Source organism: Hipposideros armiger, unplaced genomic scaffold (assembly GCF_001890085.2).
Source record: "Hipposideros armiger isolate ML-2016 unplaced genomic scaffold, ASM189008v1 scaffold_687, whole genome shotgun sequence".
Lineage (NCBI taxonomy): Eukaryota > Metazoa > Chordata > Mammalia > Chiroptera > Hipposideridae > Hipposideros > Hipposideros armiger.
This window is the reverse complement of record NW_017732037.1, coordinates 581959-598177: the sequence shown is the minus strand read 5'-3', so window position 1 is coordinate 598177 and position 16219 is coordinate 581959. Positions and strand designations below refer to the sequence as shown.

At 54.0% G+C, this 16219-nt stretch overlaps 2 protein-coding genes across 3 annotated transcripts; one reads left to right on the top strand and one right to left on the bottom strand.

The window, feature by feature from the left end:
* Position 1: 1 nt before the first annotated feature.
* On the bottom strand, positions 2-6095 carry NELFE (negative elongation factor complex member E). Of its 2 annotated transcripts, none has more exons than XM_019626640.1 (11): positions 6013-6091; positions 5491-5639; positions 4055-4124; positions 3807-3952; positions 3088-3162; positions 2941-2978; positions 2434-2753; positions 2176-2320; positions 1959-2013; positions 1612-1714; positions 2-287 (listed from the first exon to the last, which is right to left on the bottom strand). In XM_019626640.1, the coding sequence occupies exons 2-11, from the start codon at positions 5563-5565 to the stop codon at positions 190-192; spliced, it is 1125 nt and encodes a 374-aa protein (XP_019482185.1). In that variant the 5' UTR covers positions 5566-5639; positions 6013-6091; the 3' UTR covers positions 2-189. The 2 variants fall into 2 exon arrangements, with proteins under 2 accessions (XP_019482185.1, XP_019482184.1); XM_019626639.1 differs by having other exon boundaries at positions 3-287; positions 5491-5573; positions 6013-6095.
* Positions 5654-16181, top strand: SKIC2 (SKI2 subunit of superkiller complex). The gene is made up of 28 exons (XM_019626632.1): positions 5654-6338; positions 6412-6515; positions 7129-7238; positions 7337-7454; positions 7546-7660; positions 7772-7846; positions 8129-8182; positions 8279-8469; positions 8636-8764; positions 8967-9112; positions 9495-9641; positions 9770-9854; positions 9977-10083; positions 10390-10536; positions 10611-10707; positions 10891-11103; positions 11185-11295; positions 12583-12813; positions 13211-13348; positions 13506-13643; positions 13792-13896; positions 14239-14386; positions 14482-14608; positions 14743-14953; positions 15102-15212; positions 15291-15509; positions 15691-15831; positions 15926-16181. Exons 1-28 carry the CDS (start codon positions 6317-6319, stop codon positions 16124-16126), a joined length of 3741 nt encoding a protein of 1246 aa, XP_019482177.1. The 5' UTR covers positions 5654-6316; the 3' UTR covers positions 16127-16181.
* The last annotated feature ends 38 nt before the right edge of the window (positions 16182-16219 follow it).

Genomic DNA, 16219 nt, shown 5'->3' with positions numbered 1-16219 from the left:
CCTGTGTTCAAGATCCTTTTGGGGTGAGGGCATAGGGAATGTGCTCTAGCCATGTTGTTACAAATGAGGTCAAATCTAACAGCCGTGCTGAAAAACCAGAGGCTGAGGGAGATGTGTGAGCTTCCACCTCAGTGGTTTACTGAGACCAGCGTTGGGGCAGGTGAGGCACACGGAATCCAGCTCCACTTCCTAGAAGCCATCCACAAGGTTTTCCTTGTAGACGTCGTCACTGTAGACAATCTGGGTCCTCTTGTCCCGGTGGCAACCCTTAGGGCTGTTCTGGACAGCTAAGGAGGGAGGAAAGGGTTAGTCAGTGCCTGTAGGAGGGCACTGGCAAGACGACTCCAGGCCTACAGTCTAACTACCGTGCTCCCAGCAGCTGGCTTTTGGAAGCAGTGTCCATACTGCCCCCTGGTGGCCAGGGTGGTCTGTCTCTCATTAGCCCCCTTAGGCCAGTGGCTGCCATGCATCACTGCAGCAAGGAGTGACCGGTCTGCTGTTACCTAGGCACATGCAGATACTGCAACAAATGTTTTATTCTTAGAAAAACTCCAAATGTTATTGCCGAGACATGTGAATGGTGCTAACTTGCTATTTTTAGTTAGTACACCAAAAATTAAAAATTAGGAAATCTCTGTAGCTCTTTGTTGACAAACTGGTCTTTTCTGATTCCTGACTTTTATCTGGAAGGCCACTCTTGCTCTGAACCCCTTGTTCTGCTCACTCCTTTGCCAGGAAAATCTATTTCAGGTAAAATGGATATTCACACTGAGAAACGCTGCCCGCCCCATCAGAAGAACTCATGCGGGCGCCTCTGGCCCTGAGCATTCCCCTAGAGCCTCAGGCTTTCCTTTCCCTTCCCCTCTCCTCCCTATACCCAGTGTCTATCTTCACCCCATCTCCAGGGATTCCATCCCTGCCACGCTGGGGCTGCAGGGAATCCTGCCACACCAGCTCCCTCTCTAGGATCTCTGTACCCCGACACTGCCCATCATACCCTCCTTCTGAAAGCTGGTGGCCTTTGGTTTCAGGGGCTCAGGCCCCCGGTGCTGTCTTCAGCCCTCTGACCCCTCCTGCTGTCTCCTTTGCTGGCTAACATGTCAGGGGGGCTGGGACATGTGTGGCACGAGGAACGCAGCCCTGCTTCCCATCATAGTCCCTCAATATTCCCCAAGCCCAGTCCTGGGTCATTTTTCTCCAGATTCAGCCTCCACTGATGACTCTTACCAGTCTGCAGTGACCTTGGGACCCAGATGACTGACCTGTGTTTTCATGGCTCATGTCACACCTGGGTTCTAGACCCCTATTCCAAATGCTTCTTTTATAAAACCAACTACACTTCCTCCCAAAATGAAGGTCACATGACATGCGCATTTTCCTCACGAGCCTGACACGCTTCCACTTCCTTCCCTGTTCCAGTTACTGGGCGTCCTTTTCAATCCATTTCTCTCCTTTGCCGCCTACTTCCCACTGACAGATGGCCTGACCATTCTCCTTCCCTTTCCCACAGCCTCCACACAAATCTAGACATGTATCACCTGTAGGGAAGCCAGGGACAGGCAGGGGGACAGGGCGGGGACAGGGACGAGGGAGGAAGAACCCTGGTCTTACCGAGGGAGCCCCACACGGACTTGCCAGTGGCGGCGTCTAGCATGGGCTGCTTGCGGGCAATGCTGACTTTGAGCTGCACGGACTCCACCTGGGTCCCGTTGAGCTGGAGCAGAAGAGGGGAGGAGGCAGAGGATTGGGGGAACATTACAGACAAACCGAAGGAGGATTTCCATGAGCTGCCATCCTAGGAGTAGACTGAGCAAGAATCTGAGAATGTAAGGTTTCCTGTATGAATGAGGAAAGACTTTCTCTGTCAAGAGGAAATGATTTCCTCCTGGCTCCCAGTATTTTAAAGAGAAAATGTGAGGATGGCAGGAGGGATAGGAAGACATCTGGTAAGTCCCAACCTCAGCAACGGCTTGATCTGCCGACTCCATCTTTTCATAGGTGACGAAGGCACAGCTGGGATGAGAGAAAACAGGGTCAGTAGAGGGCTTATAGGCTCTTCTGGACCCATCCAAACCCAGTGCTGATAGGACGCAGGAGATATGTTGGCTTCCTCCCCCAGGTCTCACACCCCATGTCTTCCGGGGACTTATCATCTTGCCCCAGTGTCATCCTTACTTTCTGGGTGGGTCCATGGAGAGGTCAATGATGTTTCCGAAGGGAGAGAAGGCCCCACGGAGGAGGGTGGGTGTCATGTCTTCTCCATACACATAGAGAGTGTTCCCCTTGCGCGGGGCCCGGCGTTCAGGGAATGAGTCTGATCCTATGGGATCACAAAACATAGTCTGTCTCACCCTCCACTTTAAGAGTCCACTTTAGTAGGAGCCTTCTAAATCCTATCTGAGGTCACTTGCCATACCAGCCAAGCTCACTCACTGCGGAAAGGGCCCTCTCGGTCTCGATCCCGGTCCCGGTCTCGATCCCGGTCCCGGTCTCGATCTCTGTCCCGCTCCTGGTCTCGATCTCTGTCCCGTTCTCGATCTCTGTCTCGATCCCGTTCCCGATCTCTGTCTCTGTCCCGGTTCCGCTCACGACTGCGGTCCCGGCTTCGGGGAGGGGAGGCTGAGGAGCGGGTGCCACCACGTTCTTCATAGCTCCAGTCAAAGCTTCGAGGGGGCCCATCACCAGCTCCTGGGCCCTCAACCTCATCCCCATCTGGCCCCAGTTCCCGAAGCCGATCACTAGAAGATACAAAGCTAGGGGGAGGCAGGCAGTGAGGATCAAAAGTGGCCTTCAGCTCGTCTTCCCAGACCCTGAGAAGACTCGAACACTCCCTCCCTCTGCAGCCCCAGACCACCCAAAGAAACAGGCAATCACCACCCCCCACCCCCACACACACACCAACCCCCTGCTGGGACCCAGTCCTATCTCCAACCTGCTAACCTCTCATACAGCGATTTCCTTTGAGGACGTCTGGACGACTGAAAAAGAGACAAAGTTTCAGTTAAGATGATTCCTGATTGCTGGCATGTAGGTCGCTCATCTTCCTCAATTCCCAGGCCCTCAGGGACAGAGAATTGGGACCATTACCTCCTGCAGATCATCGTCAGCCGATATGCTCCTCTGGAACGGCTGGAAAGTGGGGACTGGCCCCTTCGCAGGATCCTGGGAAGGAGATAGAGACCTACCTCAGTGTAGGGGAGGAGGCTGACTGACCACGGGTCAGAGGGCGTTCCTCTTCCCTCACCCTGTTCTCGGCTTCCTCTGGTCTATCGTTCTTTTTCTTTTAATTCCTTAGTACGTCTCTCATTTGACTATGTGGGGTTTTTACTTTTTTTTATTTTATTTTTTATAAGTTGAGCCATCCTGCTACCTGTTGGCAGCTCAGCGGCTGCTCAACTCAGGCTGGGAATCGAACCGCTGTTGCTCAGAGCTCAAACTCTTGAGTGAGTTCTTAACCAACTGATCCACTCGGCCGGCCCTATGTGGGGTTTTTAAATAAATGACCCTAATAAACCCTTATTTAGTTTATGTAAACATTTCTTGAACCTGATGACATTTCAGCCTGTTCAACTCCTTAGAACAACACAATCTAAGAGGTCAAATATTCAGATTAGAGCCACAGAATGTGAGGATAGAGAATTTAGAGGTCATCCATTTTCTTCATTTTTCAGATAAGCAAACTGAAGCTCAGAATGCTAGAGCAATTTGCCCGTGATTGACAGGCATCACTTTTTCCCTAAACCACCTCCATTTGGGGGGATGCCTTCTGAAGTCAACGGTCCCCTGAACAATCTGATTGTGCTTACCTTTAACTTCCCCTCTAGGGTTCGAGAACGTTTGAAGCCCGAGTTCTTGGTCTCAGCCTTGATGGCACTGATGGCTCCTGACTTCACCAGCTGCTTTGCCTGCTCTGTTGCAGTGGCTGTGTCCACCACAGGCTGCTCTGACAGGGCTGGAGTGGTGAGGGAAAGAGGCATTATGTCGGCCAGGCTGGGAGAGAGGTCAGTCTCGTGTCCCCCACTCACAGCCTATCCCCATTTCTCCTGTCACTCACAGCGTTTGACACCACCTTGGCTGGCGGTGTTGCTGCTACTTTGCTTCTTCAGAGCCAGCAATGCCTTTTTCTGGGAATGAGAATGAGAAGAGAGGAGTTGGTGAGGGCCAGTCCCCAGCCAGGTCTTCCCCCGAGGTCTCTGGGTGCATCACTCCAGGGGATACCGCTCTCAGAGAAAACGGCGCAGATGGTGCCCCTGGAGTAGTTCATTGAGGCAGTCCTGCCTCTTATACTTGGTCCCAGATGACCTACAGTGCCACTGATACCTAAGCTATCCAAACCCATGGTATCCAGAGGTTTTCCAGAGTATCACATTTTTGAAGTTGAAGACAAGAAATTCAATCGTGAATCAGAGCCCCAGGTTATAAGCTGCAAGTAAATATAAGCCCATATGCCTTTTTGGAGGCTTCATCTGTATATTTAATAAGAACTTGCCATTCATTACTTTGTATGAGATGTAGCTCCTCCCCTTGAGAAGCTTACAATCTGAGAAATAAAGTGGCTAGACTGAATTGTGAAGAATGATTATAAGAGATGCAGGCTGCTTGCAGTTGAGAGAAAGTAAGATTTTCTGATGCCAAATGGTTATTAAACTGGACCCTGGGTAGAATCTGCACAATAGACACTGAGAAAAAAAAAAGGCATTTTAGACAAAGAAAACTGGCAAAAATACAGAGATAAGAAGGCTTTGGGGATGCATGTTTTGGAACTAGTGAATAGTTCTATTTTACTAAAAAGGGATGCCAACTTAAGGTTTTGTTCTATAGACAATGTGAAACCACTTAAAGGTTTTGAGAAAAAGAGGGACAGAGTCTTGTGTTTTCAGTGGACTAGTTTTAATAGGAGTGAGAAAGTCTGATAAAAAAAACAACACTAAGAAACTCGTTGAGAGACCATTACAACAGTCTAGGTGAGCATCAGCAAAGATCTGATCTACGGAATACACAGGAAAACATAAATGGGAGAAGTAACTTCCAACGAAGAATTAAGAAGACTTGGCAAACATTTGGCTATGCAAATAGAGAAGTCTGAGATGAGATTTAGATTCTAAACACCTGGGAGAACTGAATGTGCTCAGTCCTTACTTGGAAAATCAAGAAGAGGAACTAGATTAATTAGTCTAAATAGGAAGCTAATAGCTTTAATATCGGATATCTGAAGGTTATCAGTAAGACACCAGATGGAACTGGAAAAAACCAAACGGGAATGACCAGCTTTTAGGGGGTACTAAAAGCCATGGGGAAGGAGAACAACTCCATGGCAGAGAGAATAGAAAAGAGAGAAGGTACACAAGACTTGGGAAAAGCCCACCTCTGAAGCTACACTGAGGTAACAGTGTCCGGCTATGAGCCAGAAGAACCCTCCATCCCCTCACACTCACCCCAGGTGGTCTCAGAGTGTGAAAGGTTGGGCCATGCCCACACACACTCCCTCACCTTTTTCTTCAGTTTGTTGAATTTCTTCTGCAGAGCCTCCTCCTCCTCGCTCAGTCCGGGGGGTATCACCAACATGGTGGCTCCTGGTTCAGGGGCAGGGCCCAAGACATCTTTCTCCACTGTCACGGCCCAGGTTCACACGCCGTCCCCTGTACCCAACCCCACCCTTTCAGGCCTGCCTACTCCTGTGTGTTGCCTCTCCCTACCGCCTGTTTAAGCAAGAATGCCGTCCAAGCCCCCGCTCGTCGGGGTCAACCAGCATTCGCTCCTCTCTAGAAATCACGGACACCAGCGCCTTGGGGCCCCACGTGGCCCGAAGAGAAATACCCCTCTGTTGCCAAGACAATGGCACGAGACCCTCCTCCCCCCCGCCGCAACTCCCACTGGGGTATGGCAACCGGGAGTTCAGAACCGCAGAGGAGGCACTGGAACCCGCGCAGCGCTCTCAGAGCAACTGAAAAGGGAAGAAGAGAGAAGGAGCTCGGAAAAAACAGGCGAAAGGTAAGAAGGAGAAAGCCTTACCTGAGGGGGCGGCAACCTGGACCCGCGTTCTCCCGCAGCGCCCGCGCGGGCAGCGGATCACCGGCTCAGAGCGATGACGTAGCGAGGGGCGGAGAACGCGGTAACCAAGGTGGCCCGAGGTGCAGTTACTTCCGCCCGACCTTCCACCAATTCAGGGCCGCCCCTCGATAGCACTCGTTCACACCCCCGGCGGGGTGTGTACCGGAAGTCGCCTCCACTTCCGCCCGTTTCGGGGAGGAGCTTATCCCATAGCTCCTTGCTGAACTTTTATTTTAGGCTGCCTGGCCTCTGCTGTGGTTCCTAGATGCTGGAGACGGAGCGACTCGGTGAGGGGGAGGGGGTGGAACGAAGAAATAGAGATTGACCCTTGACTTCTGACCTCTGACCTTTCTTCTGTAGCACTACCTCCCCCAGACCCCCTGGACCTGCCCCTTCGGGCTGTGGAGCTGGGATGCACCGGGCGCTGGGAGCTCCTGAATGTGCGTGGGGCTCCAGAAAGCACCGTGAGTGACTTTTGACCCGAATCTTTGACCCGCATTGAGCTTAAAATCTCTTCCTTGCAGTAGGGTCTAGCATGACCCGCCCTTCTCTCTCTGGATACGTGTCATTCGGGCCTGGACTGGTGCAGGACAGACTCCAGCCTTGTGGGCCTTCTGTGGGTCAGAGCCCATGTGAGGATCAGCCGGGAGCGCTGGGGTACCTTACCTCAGAGAACTGCTCTTTTGAATGTGTCTTTTCTCATGGCAATCCCTTTCTGTCTCCAAGCACTTGTTGGTGGCTGAGATGCTAGCCTTTGAAGATAAAGACTCTTCATCTTTAGGTCTGGGATCTCTTTTCCTAAAGCTAGTGACTCTCAACTTTCAGTGTGCCTCATGAATAGTGGGGGAGCTTTTTAAAAATACATATTCCTAGGTCCAGCCCCAGATTCTGAAATCCCAAGTCTGTATTATTAATCAGCGCCTCTGGTAATTCAGTAGCAGGCCGTTTGTCCTGTGAAACATGACAACCTTTGGAAAATGTTGCTTCACCTTGATTGTCCTAGTCTGTCTGGGACATCTGCCATTTCTGATCTCAACACAAACCCCATCACTTGCTCTCATCTTGCTCTTGTTCCAGCTTCCCCACGGCCTCCCTCCCTGTGCCCCAGATTTGCAGCAAGAAGCAGAGCAGTTGTTTCTGTCATCACCAGCCTGGCTGCCTCTGCATGGTGTGGAGCACTCAGCGCGGTGAGGGGTCTGCAGGGGCCAGGACTAGAGAGATGGGTCTGTGAAAGAAGCTGAGACACAGGAGAAAGAAGACCTGAAAATTACTTCCTTCTCTCCAGAAAATGGCAGAGGAAGATGGATCCCTGGTCTCTCCTGGCTGTACTGGGAGCCCCAGTCCCCTCCGATCTACAAGCCCAAAGACACCCAACCACAGGCCAGATCCTGGGCTACAAGGAGGTAAGACATCAGGGACCACACGAAGCAGAGCTGGGGAAAGGCAGGTCCGAGGTAAGCTCCACCTGAACGGGGCTCTAATCTCTTACCGCAGGTCCTGCTGGAGAATACAGACCTGTCGGCCACGACCTCCTTGTCTCTTCGCCGGCCACCAGGGCCTGTTTCGCAGTCCCTATGGGGGAATCCAACACAGTACCCTTTCTGGCCAGGTGACTCTTGACTCTTGTGGAAATGAAATGGTAGGGGAGGGAGCCCTCAGTCTCCAAGGAAGAGCTCCCGTATCACCCCCATGAATCCTTATTTGTCCAACCTCTCCCCAGGTGGAATGGACGAGCCCACCATAACAGATCTGAGCACTCGGGAGGAGGCTGAGGAGGAGATAGACTTTGAGAAAGGTGAGGTGGTGCCAGGATGGACCCTTGGGAGGCAGGGCTCCAAGTCTGGATCCTGAGGATGAGGGGCCCAGGCCTATCAGTGGGCTGCTCCATGCCTTTGAGCAAATTAGGAAAATGTACCCCTTCCATAACAACTTCTTTGTCATTTTTGGAAAATTATTACAACAAATGTCTCCAGCTACAACGTCTATTCTGCGAATGGCATCCTTTAGGTTTATGTAATGTACAGCTTGTATAATAGTATGCAGTGGCCCCAATTCTCTCTCTGTCCCTGGTCTCCAGAGCTTTTGACTATTCCACCTGGCTTCAAGAAAGGCGTAGACTTTGCACCAAAGGGTGAGTTTTGAGTGGGGGCATGGGAGAAGTGGTGCCCTTCTCCGACAGGACAGAGATGGACCTGACCAGGTCTCCCTTTTTTGCCTTTCTCCTCAGATCACTCAGTTCCAGCTCCTGGGTTGCTCAGCCTCAGCCGTCTGCTGGAACCCCTGGATTTGGGAGGGGGCGATGAGGATGAGAGGGGGGCAGTGGGACAGCCAGGAGGTACCAGAGGGGACGCTGTTCCAGCCTCTCCTTGCAGTGCTCCCTTGGCCCGAACAAGCAGCTTGGAGGACCTAGTGTTGAAGGTTGGTGCTTCTGGGCAGTCGAGGCAGGAAAGACGAGGCCTTGCCACTGGGAGGGTGGGCTGGCTTGGTTGGGTCTAAGAGGAAGATTGGAGCATCTTTTGGGAGGAGTGGTAATGGAAAGCTTTCTTGGCTATATCTTCATCATTCCTACCCCCGACTTTTTCAGGAAGCATCCACAGCTATATCCCCCACCGAACTCCCCAAACCCCTACCTCAGGAGCAGTGGGCTATTCCTGTGGATGTCACCTCCCCTGTTGGTGACTTCTATCGCCTCATCCCCCAGCCAGCCTTCCAGGTAATGTGGCCCAGTCCTCACATGCTCCCCCACCTCCCAGCCTCTTCTCACCAGAAGCCAGATGCTTTCCAGGCCAGTCTTGGACCTCAGTCCCAGCCTTGCCTCACCTGGCCTTATCCCTACTGCCCTGCATGCCCCGTGAGCCAGAGGCAGGAAGGCCTGTCTGTATTCTTCAGCCTCCATCTTTTTCTCTGTCCCACAGTGGGCATTTGAGCCTGACGTGTTTCAGAAACAGGCCATCCTGCACTTGGAACGGCACGACTCAGTCTTTGTGGCAGCTCACACGTCCGCGGGGAAGACAGTTGTAGCTGAATACGCCATTGCCCTTGCCCAGAAGCACATGACGCGGTACGGGTCCCTTCCCCGACCTCCTCCTGCACCAGCCATCCCTGTTTCCCCTGCATCCTTTCTAAATCTTATATCTTCCCCACATCTTTTCTTCATCTTTTAGATGGGAGGTTTGGGGGGAGAAACTGAGACGGGGGTCCAGAGAGAAATGAGAAGGTGCGGGAGAGAGGTTAGAAGGATGACCTGCGTACATTTAGTTTAGGGAGGGGTTGGGAGACAAAAGTTTTCTGGGGTCACATCATGAAGGAGAATGAGGGCAGTTCAGGTGGAGAAAGAGGGCACCTGAGCCTGCAGCATGCTGCTGGGAGGGCTCAGGGTGGAGAGGAGCTGCTGACCATGCGTCTGTGTGGAGAGACTGGCTAACCTCCCCGCCTCTTCCCAGCACCATCTACACTTCACCCATCAAGGCTCTGAGTAACCAGAAGTTCCGAGACTTCCGAAACACATTCAGGGATGTGGGGCTGCTCACTGGGGACATACAGCTACACCCGGAGGCCTCCTGCCTCATCATGACGACAGAGATCCTTCGGTGAGAGATGGGCATTTAGCACAGGTGGATTTGGGGCCAGGAAGGGGAGACTGCTCTGGAGAGAGTGGCTGAGTTAAGATTGGAGATAGGAGCCACTGGGGAGTCAGCCTTCGGTCTCTTCTCCCCAGCTCCATGCTGTACAGTGGCTCGGACGTCATCCGGGACCTGGAGTGGGTTATCTTTGATGAGGTTCACTATATCAATGACGCTGAGGTAAGGGCGGTGGGGTTCATGGGGCCCCAGGCCCCAGTAATCCTTTCCCGTGGGACTGGTTCAGCAGCTCCCTATTCCCCCCCCTGAGCTGCCCGTGACTCGTGTTCCCTCCCTGTGCCCAGCGTGGGGTCGTGTGGGAGGAGGTGCTCATCATGCTCCCTGACCACGTCTCCATCATTCTTCTGAGTGCCACCGTCCCCAACGCCCTTGAATTTGCTGACTGGATTGGGTGAGACGTGTGTCCTGGGTGCTTGGGTGAAGGCAGCTGTAGTAGTCCTTGGTTGGGGTGGGGGCCTGGACTGCCACAGCAGGGGGAGTAGTTAGGCCTTGGGGGTGGGAGGAGGAGGGCGGGGCTGGGGAACATGGCTCACTTGGGCCCAGACCACTTTGCATGTTGAGAGATACGATGACGGGGACAGCCTCCCAATCTGGCTTCCAGAAAAGGCTGGGTGAGGCCAGAAGGGGGGAAGGTGGTGGGATGTGGGCTGCTCCTCCCCACTCCCCCGCCATGTACTGTGTTCTCCTTCCCACTCAGACGACTGAAGCGTCGCCAGATCTATGTGATCAGCACTGTCGCTCGCCCCGTCCCCCTGGAGCATTATCTCTTCACGGGGAACAGCCCCAAGACCCAGGGTGAGCTCTTCCTGCTGCTGGACTCTCGAGGCACCTTCCACACAAAGGGGTAAGCCGGAGATGGGGAATCAGGGCTGGGACTGGCTGGGTGTGACTGTGATGGCCACAACTCTGTGTCTCCAGGTACTATGCAGCTGTGGAGGCCAAGAAGGAAAGGATGAGTAAACACGCCCAGACCTTTGGGGCCAAGCAGCCCACGCATCAGGGGGGGCCTGCACAGGTGAGAACCGGTAGGCTTTGTACCTATCACCACCTGTTCCTTCTTGTCCTTTCTTCCCTGATCCCCCCGGGGTTTGGACTTGAGCTTTGAGCACTGTCCGACTTGGCACTTCTTTACCTGCCCCCACTTTGGCCTCCCTGTCTCAGGAAGTCAACCTCTGCCCCTTTGCGCCCCCCTCTCCAGGACCGCAATGTGTACCTGTCCCTCCTGGCCTCCCTCCGCACCCGTGCACAGCTGCCTGTGGTGGTGTTCACCTTCTCCCGGGGCCGCTGTGATGAGCAGGCCTCAGGCCTCACCTCCCTTGATCTCACCACAAGTTCAGAGAAGAGTGAGATTCACCTCTTCCTGCAGCGCTGCCTTGCTCGCCTCCGCGGCTCTGACCGCCAGCTGCCCCAGGCATGGAGGGGTTCTTGGAGACTGGTGGGGACGGAGTGCTCCACGACCCCTCCCCCCTATCATGGTCTTTGCTCCCCGCAGGTGCTGCACACGTCAGAGCTCCTGCACCGAGGCCTGGGCGTGCACCACAGTGGCGTCCTGCCCATCCTCAAGGAGATTGTGGAGATGCTCTTCAGCCGTGGCTTGGTCAAGGTACGCACGCTGCCCACCACGCTCCACTGTGGGGCCTTGGGCAGATTGCCTAATCTCCCTGAACTTCAGGTTTCACATCTTAAAATGGGGCTGTGCCAGATGTGAACAGTTAGTCTTCAGACGAGAAATCCGAAAAGGTAGCAAGCATATAAGTCGTCATCAGAAAAATGCAAATTGAAAACTCACGAGATAGGACTCTATAGTTATTAGACTGGTAAAACTTAGGAAACTGGCTAATGCCAAGTGTTGCCAAAGACGAAGGAGACTACATACAGGCAGACCTCGGAGGTACTGTGGGTTCAGGGCCAGACCACCACAGTAAAGTGAGTATCGCAATAAAGCAAATCATGAGTTTTTGGTTTCCCAGTGCATATAAAAGTTATGTTCACACTATACCATAGTCTATTAAGTGTGCAATAGCATTATGTCTAAAAACAATGTACACACTTTAATTAAAAAATACTTTATTGCTGCTAAACAATGCTAACATCTGAGCTTTCAGAGAGTTATAATCTTTTTGCTGGTGAAGGGTCTTGCCTTGATGTTGATGAGAATGCAGTACCTACGAAGTGAATGAAGCGAGGTCTGCCTGTATAGGATTAGAGGAACCCTCATATAGGTGTGGCCAGTCTGGAGTGCACCCTGGCACCTTTTAGGCAAAAATAAGTATAACATACTCTCTGACCCCGAATCCCTTTCCTGAATATAAACCACTAAGAAGGTCTCACTCTGGTCCGTGAGGGAACATGTCTGCTCTTCCTTTGTTGGCTATCGTCTTGTGGCAGGTGGTACTGAGGTGTCCTTCACTGGGCAAGCAGGTTAACTGTAGGGCATGCACCCAGAGTGTCCTGCCGCAGTTGGAAGCAAAGGATTAGGTATAACCACGTTAACATGGATGGATGTTGGAAACTCTATGTGGAGGAAAAGAAGTGAGAAAACGGCAGGAGATGTATCACTGCCTTCAATGTGAATTGTAAATTACACGTGCATAAAAGAAAACATTGTGTGCCGGAACATATGCACACAAAAAGACACTTATTAAAAACATTGGGATGACTGACAGTAGGAGGATGGGAGTGGGATATGGGGGTACAAGGAAAGAAACAGGTAGCTAAATAAATAAAATGAGGAAAATGGTAGTTCCTACTCTATAGATTTGCCCGGAGAGTTAATGGGATCCTGTGGGTTAAGCATTTGGGACGTGCCAGGAGACTACTTAACCTTAGCTGCAGAGTAAGGCAGGCACCTGTATGTAGCCCTTTGATGACCCTCTCTTCCCCATCCCAGGTTTTGTTTGCCACAGAGACCTTCGCCATGGGTGTAAATATGCCAGCCCGAACCGTAGTGTTTGACTCTATGCGGAAGCACGACGGCTCCACCTTCCGGGACTTGCTCCCTGGGGAGTATGTGCAGATGGCAGGCCGGGCGGGCCGGAGGGGCCTGGACCCCACAGGCACTGTCATCCTGCTCTGCAAGGGCCGCGTGCCCGAGATGGCGGACCTGCACCGTATGATGATGGTAAGCTGGGCCGCATGAGGCTGAGCTGGAAGGGTCCCACCCAGCTCTGGGGACCTGCTGCACCCTCTCTCCCAACCCTCTTCCCCTCTCCTTTCTTTCTGCTTTTTTTTCTTTTGCCTGGGAGAATCCAAGGTAGGAGTGAGCAGACCTAGGGATGAGACTGGATCTCATCTCCTCTAGTCTTTTCCACTGTGAATACAGAGCTACAATAGATAGGACCATTGAGAGTCTGTTAACTTAATTTCCCTCCTGTATTTTGCGAGCAAGCTGTTTGTCTAGGGTCCTGTGGTTGTGTAGCTGGGACTAGCTCTGCTGGGGGTAGAGCCAGTCCCCAGAGGGCTGGCTGGGGAGCAGCAGGTCTCACCCTGATGTCACTGACTTCTGTCACCCTGCCCAGGGGAAGCCGTCCCAGCTGCAGTCTCAGTTCCGCCTCACGTACACCATGATCCTCAACCTGCTGCGGGTGGATGCCCTCAGGGTGGAGGACATGATGAAGAGGAGCTTCTCCGAGTTTCCATCCCGCAAGGACAGCGAGGTGAGGGGTTGGGGGGACCAGTATACCAGGCAGGATGCTGGACAAAGGGAAGCCAGGCCGGGAAGAGGTGGGCAGCTAGACAGTTGGGGCGAAGGTGGGGGCGTGGCAGACAGAGCCTGGAGACTCTCGTTTTGCACCTACTCCCCCTTCTGTCCAGGCCCACGAACAGGCTCTGGCTGAGCTGACCAAGAAGCTGGAGGCCTTGAAGGAGCCTGACATGACTGACCAACTTGCTGACCTACCCGAGTATTACAGGTGGGCGGAAGAACTGACAGAGATCCGGAGCCTGATCCAGGTGAGCGAGTGGGTATGAGTGTTGGGGGGCGAGGGAAATGGAGGCGGGAAGGAAGAGAATGTGACACTCTGGGTGCTCCTTAACCTAATCCCAGTGTCCATATGACCCTTTGTCCCTTATCCCCTTTGTGTATATCCCCACTCTTCAGCGACTCGTCGTGGAGTCTGTGAACGGGCTGAAATCCCTCGCCACTGGAAGGGTGGTGGTCGTGCAGAATCAGGAGTATCACAACGCACTGGGTGTGATCCTGCAGGTGACAGCAAGGGGAATTTGGGCCCCAGAGGGGGGAGGGAGGAGCGAGCCCTCTCTGTCTCCCCTACTTGGTGGGGGCAGCTTACACTCACCAGTGCTCTCTTTCCCCTCGTGCCCTCCTATCCTTCCCATCGCCACCACTTCATGCCTACCTTGTCTTTTGTGCCCCCACGATCCCCACCCCCGCCCCACGGTCTGCTCTGATTGCTTGACTTGGTTGCCAGTCTATATGGTGGGGTCTGCCTGGCTGCTCCATGGTCCCTGCCTGAGGGTGGGGCCCTGGTCCCTGCCTTTGCTGTCCACCCCTCACATCGCCCTGTCCTGGCCTCCCCAACTCCCCTAGGTCTCCTCGAACTCCGCTAGCAGAGTATTCACAACGTTGGTCTTGTGCGATAAACCCATGTGTGAGGACCCACAGGAGAGGGGGTTGGCCTCCTCAGATGTGCCCTACCCGGATGACCTTGTGGGATTCAAGCTGTTCCTGCCTGAAGGTGAGAGTGGGGCAGAGGTCCAGGTTCCCGATAGCAGTGCAAGCCGGACACCTAGGTTCACAGCGTGGTCTGACCCTGCTCTCCCCTTGTCACAGGGCCCTGTGACCACACTGTGGCCAAGCTCCAGCCAGGAGACGTGGCTGCCATCACCACCAAAGTGCTCCGGGTGAATGGGGAGAAGATCTTGGAAGACTTCAGCAAGAAGCAGCAACCAAAATTCAAGTCAGACTTACTAGGGAGGCCCTTTTCCTGGGGAGGGATCGCGTAATGGGGAGTAGGGAGGTGTGGTCAGGGAGGCTCCCCCAGCCTGAGGGGCTCCTATGGAAGAGAAGTCTTAAGACCTGCTCCTTCCTCAGGAAGGACCCACCCATTGCCGCCGTGACCACTGCTGTCCAGGAACTGTTGCGTCTGGCGCAGGCCTACCCGGCAGGACCCCCTACCCTTGACCCTGTCAACGATTTGAAGCTCAAGGATGTGTCGGTGGTTGAGGGGGGGCTTCGGGCCCGGAAGCTGGAGGAGCTGATCCGGGGGGCTCAGTGCGTGCATAGCCCCCGTTTCCCTGTCCAGGTAGGGCCCTGGATGCCAGTCCCACGCTGTAGGATGGGTTTTCTTCTGGTCCCCTGTAGGCTGTCCACCCCCATGTCAGCCCTGGTCCTCAGGCCCCCTTGCTGAGGGCGAGGGGATAGCTAACAGGCTCTGCCCGTGGCTCCTGCAGTACCTGAAGCTGCGGGAGCGAATGCAGATACAGAAGGAGATGGAGCGGCTGCGTTTCCTGCTGTCGGATCAGTCGCTGCTGCTGCTCCCTGAGTACCACCAGCGAGTCGAGGTGGGAACAGCGAGTGCGAGGGACGGGACTAATGAGGGAGAGGACATAGGCTCCCAGTACCCACAACCTTTCTTCCAGGTGCTCCGAACCCTAGGTTACGTGGACGAGGCAGGCACGGTGAAGCTGGCGGGGCGGGTGGCTTGTGCCATGAGCAGCCACGAGTTGCTCCTCACTGAGCTCCTGTTCGACAATGCTCTGAGTGCCCTGCAGCCAGAGGAGATTGCGGCCCTGCTCTCTGGCCTGGTCTTCCAGAGCCCCGGGGACCCTGGGGAGCAGCTCCCAAGCACCCTCAAACAGGTATGGGACACCTCCACCCTTCTCTCCCTCTCCTGGCTGCAGCATTCCCAATCCCCACCCCCAGGTTTTTCCAAGTGACCTCTCCAGCCTTGTAAGTGCTGGAATGGCTTCTTCCTTGATCTGAGCCTCCCCCGTCCTAGAGCAGGAAAGCGGGTCTTAACCTCTCCTTCCCCATCTGCAGGGAGTGGAACGTGTCCAGGCTGTGGCCAAGCGGATTGGTGAGATCCAGGAAGCTTGTGGCCTGAATCAGACCGTGGAGGAATTTGTAGGGGAGCTGAATTTTGGTCTGGTTGAGGTGGTGTATGAGTGGGCCCGGGGCATGGTGAGTAACTGGGGTTTGGGGTTTTGCAGATGGCTGGTTGGGGAGAGGCTGCCTAGGCTTATCAAATTCGGTTCCCACCCTGCTTCCCCCACAGCCCTTCTCTGAGTTGGCGGGGCTCTCGGGGACCCCCGAGGGCCTGGTGGTCCGCTGCATCCAGCGCCTGGCGGAGATGTGTCGCTCGCTGCGGGGGGCGGCCCGCCTGGTGGGTGAGCCTGTGCTAGGCGCCAAGATGGAAACGGCTGCTACCCTGCTACGGAGGGACATCGTCTTTGCAGCCAGCCTCTATACTCAGTGAATGACCCCATGTAAAAATGTAGTAATAAAACAGCAAGCCACCTGTGAGTACTTGAGATGCTGGGCAGGTTTGATTCAGCTCAAAAGACACAGC

Bases quoted from the DNA above. Each gene is read 5' to 3' on its own strand.
- SKIC2 (XM_019626632.1), top strand. From the start codon at position 6,317: ATGCTGGAGACGGAGCGACTCG. The intron at 6,516-7,128 runs GTGAGTGACTTT...CTCTTGTTCCAG, and splicing joins GTGGGGCTCCAGAAAGCACC to CTTCCCCACGGCCTCCCTCC. The intron at 11,104-11,184 runs GCATGGAGGGGT...TGCTCCCCGCAG, and splicing joins CTGACCGCCAGCTGCCCCAG to GTGCTGCACACGTCAGAGCT.
- NELFE (XM_019626639.1), bottom strand. From the start codon at position 5,565: ATGTTGGTGATACCCCCCGGACTGAGCGAGGAGGAGGAGGCTCTGCAG. The intron at 2,754-2,940 runs GTTAGCAGGTTG...GCCTCCCCCTAG, and splicing joins AGGAAATCGCTGTATGAGAG to CTTTGTATCTTCTAGTGATC. The intron at 2,321-2,433 runs GTGAGTGAGCTT...GTGATCCCATAG, and splicing joins CCGAGAGGGCCCTTTCCGCA to GATCAGACTCATTCCCTGAA.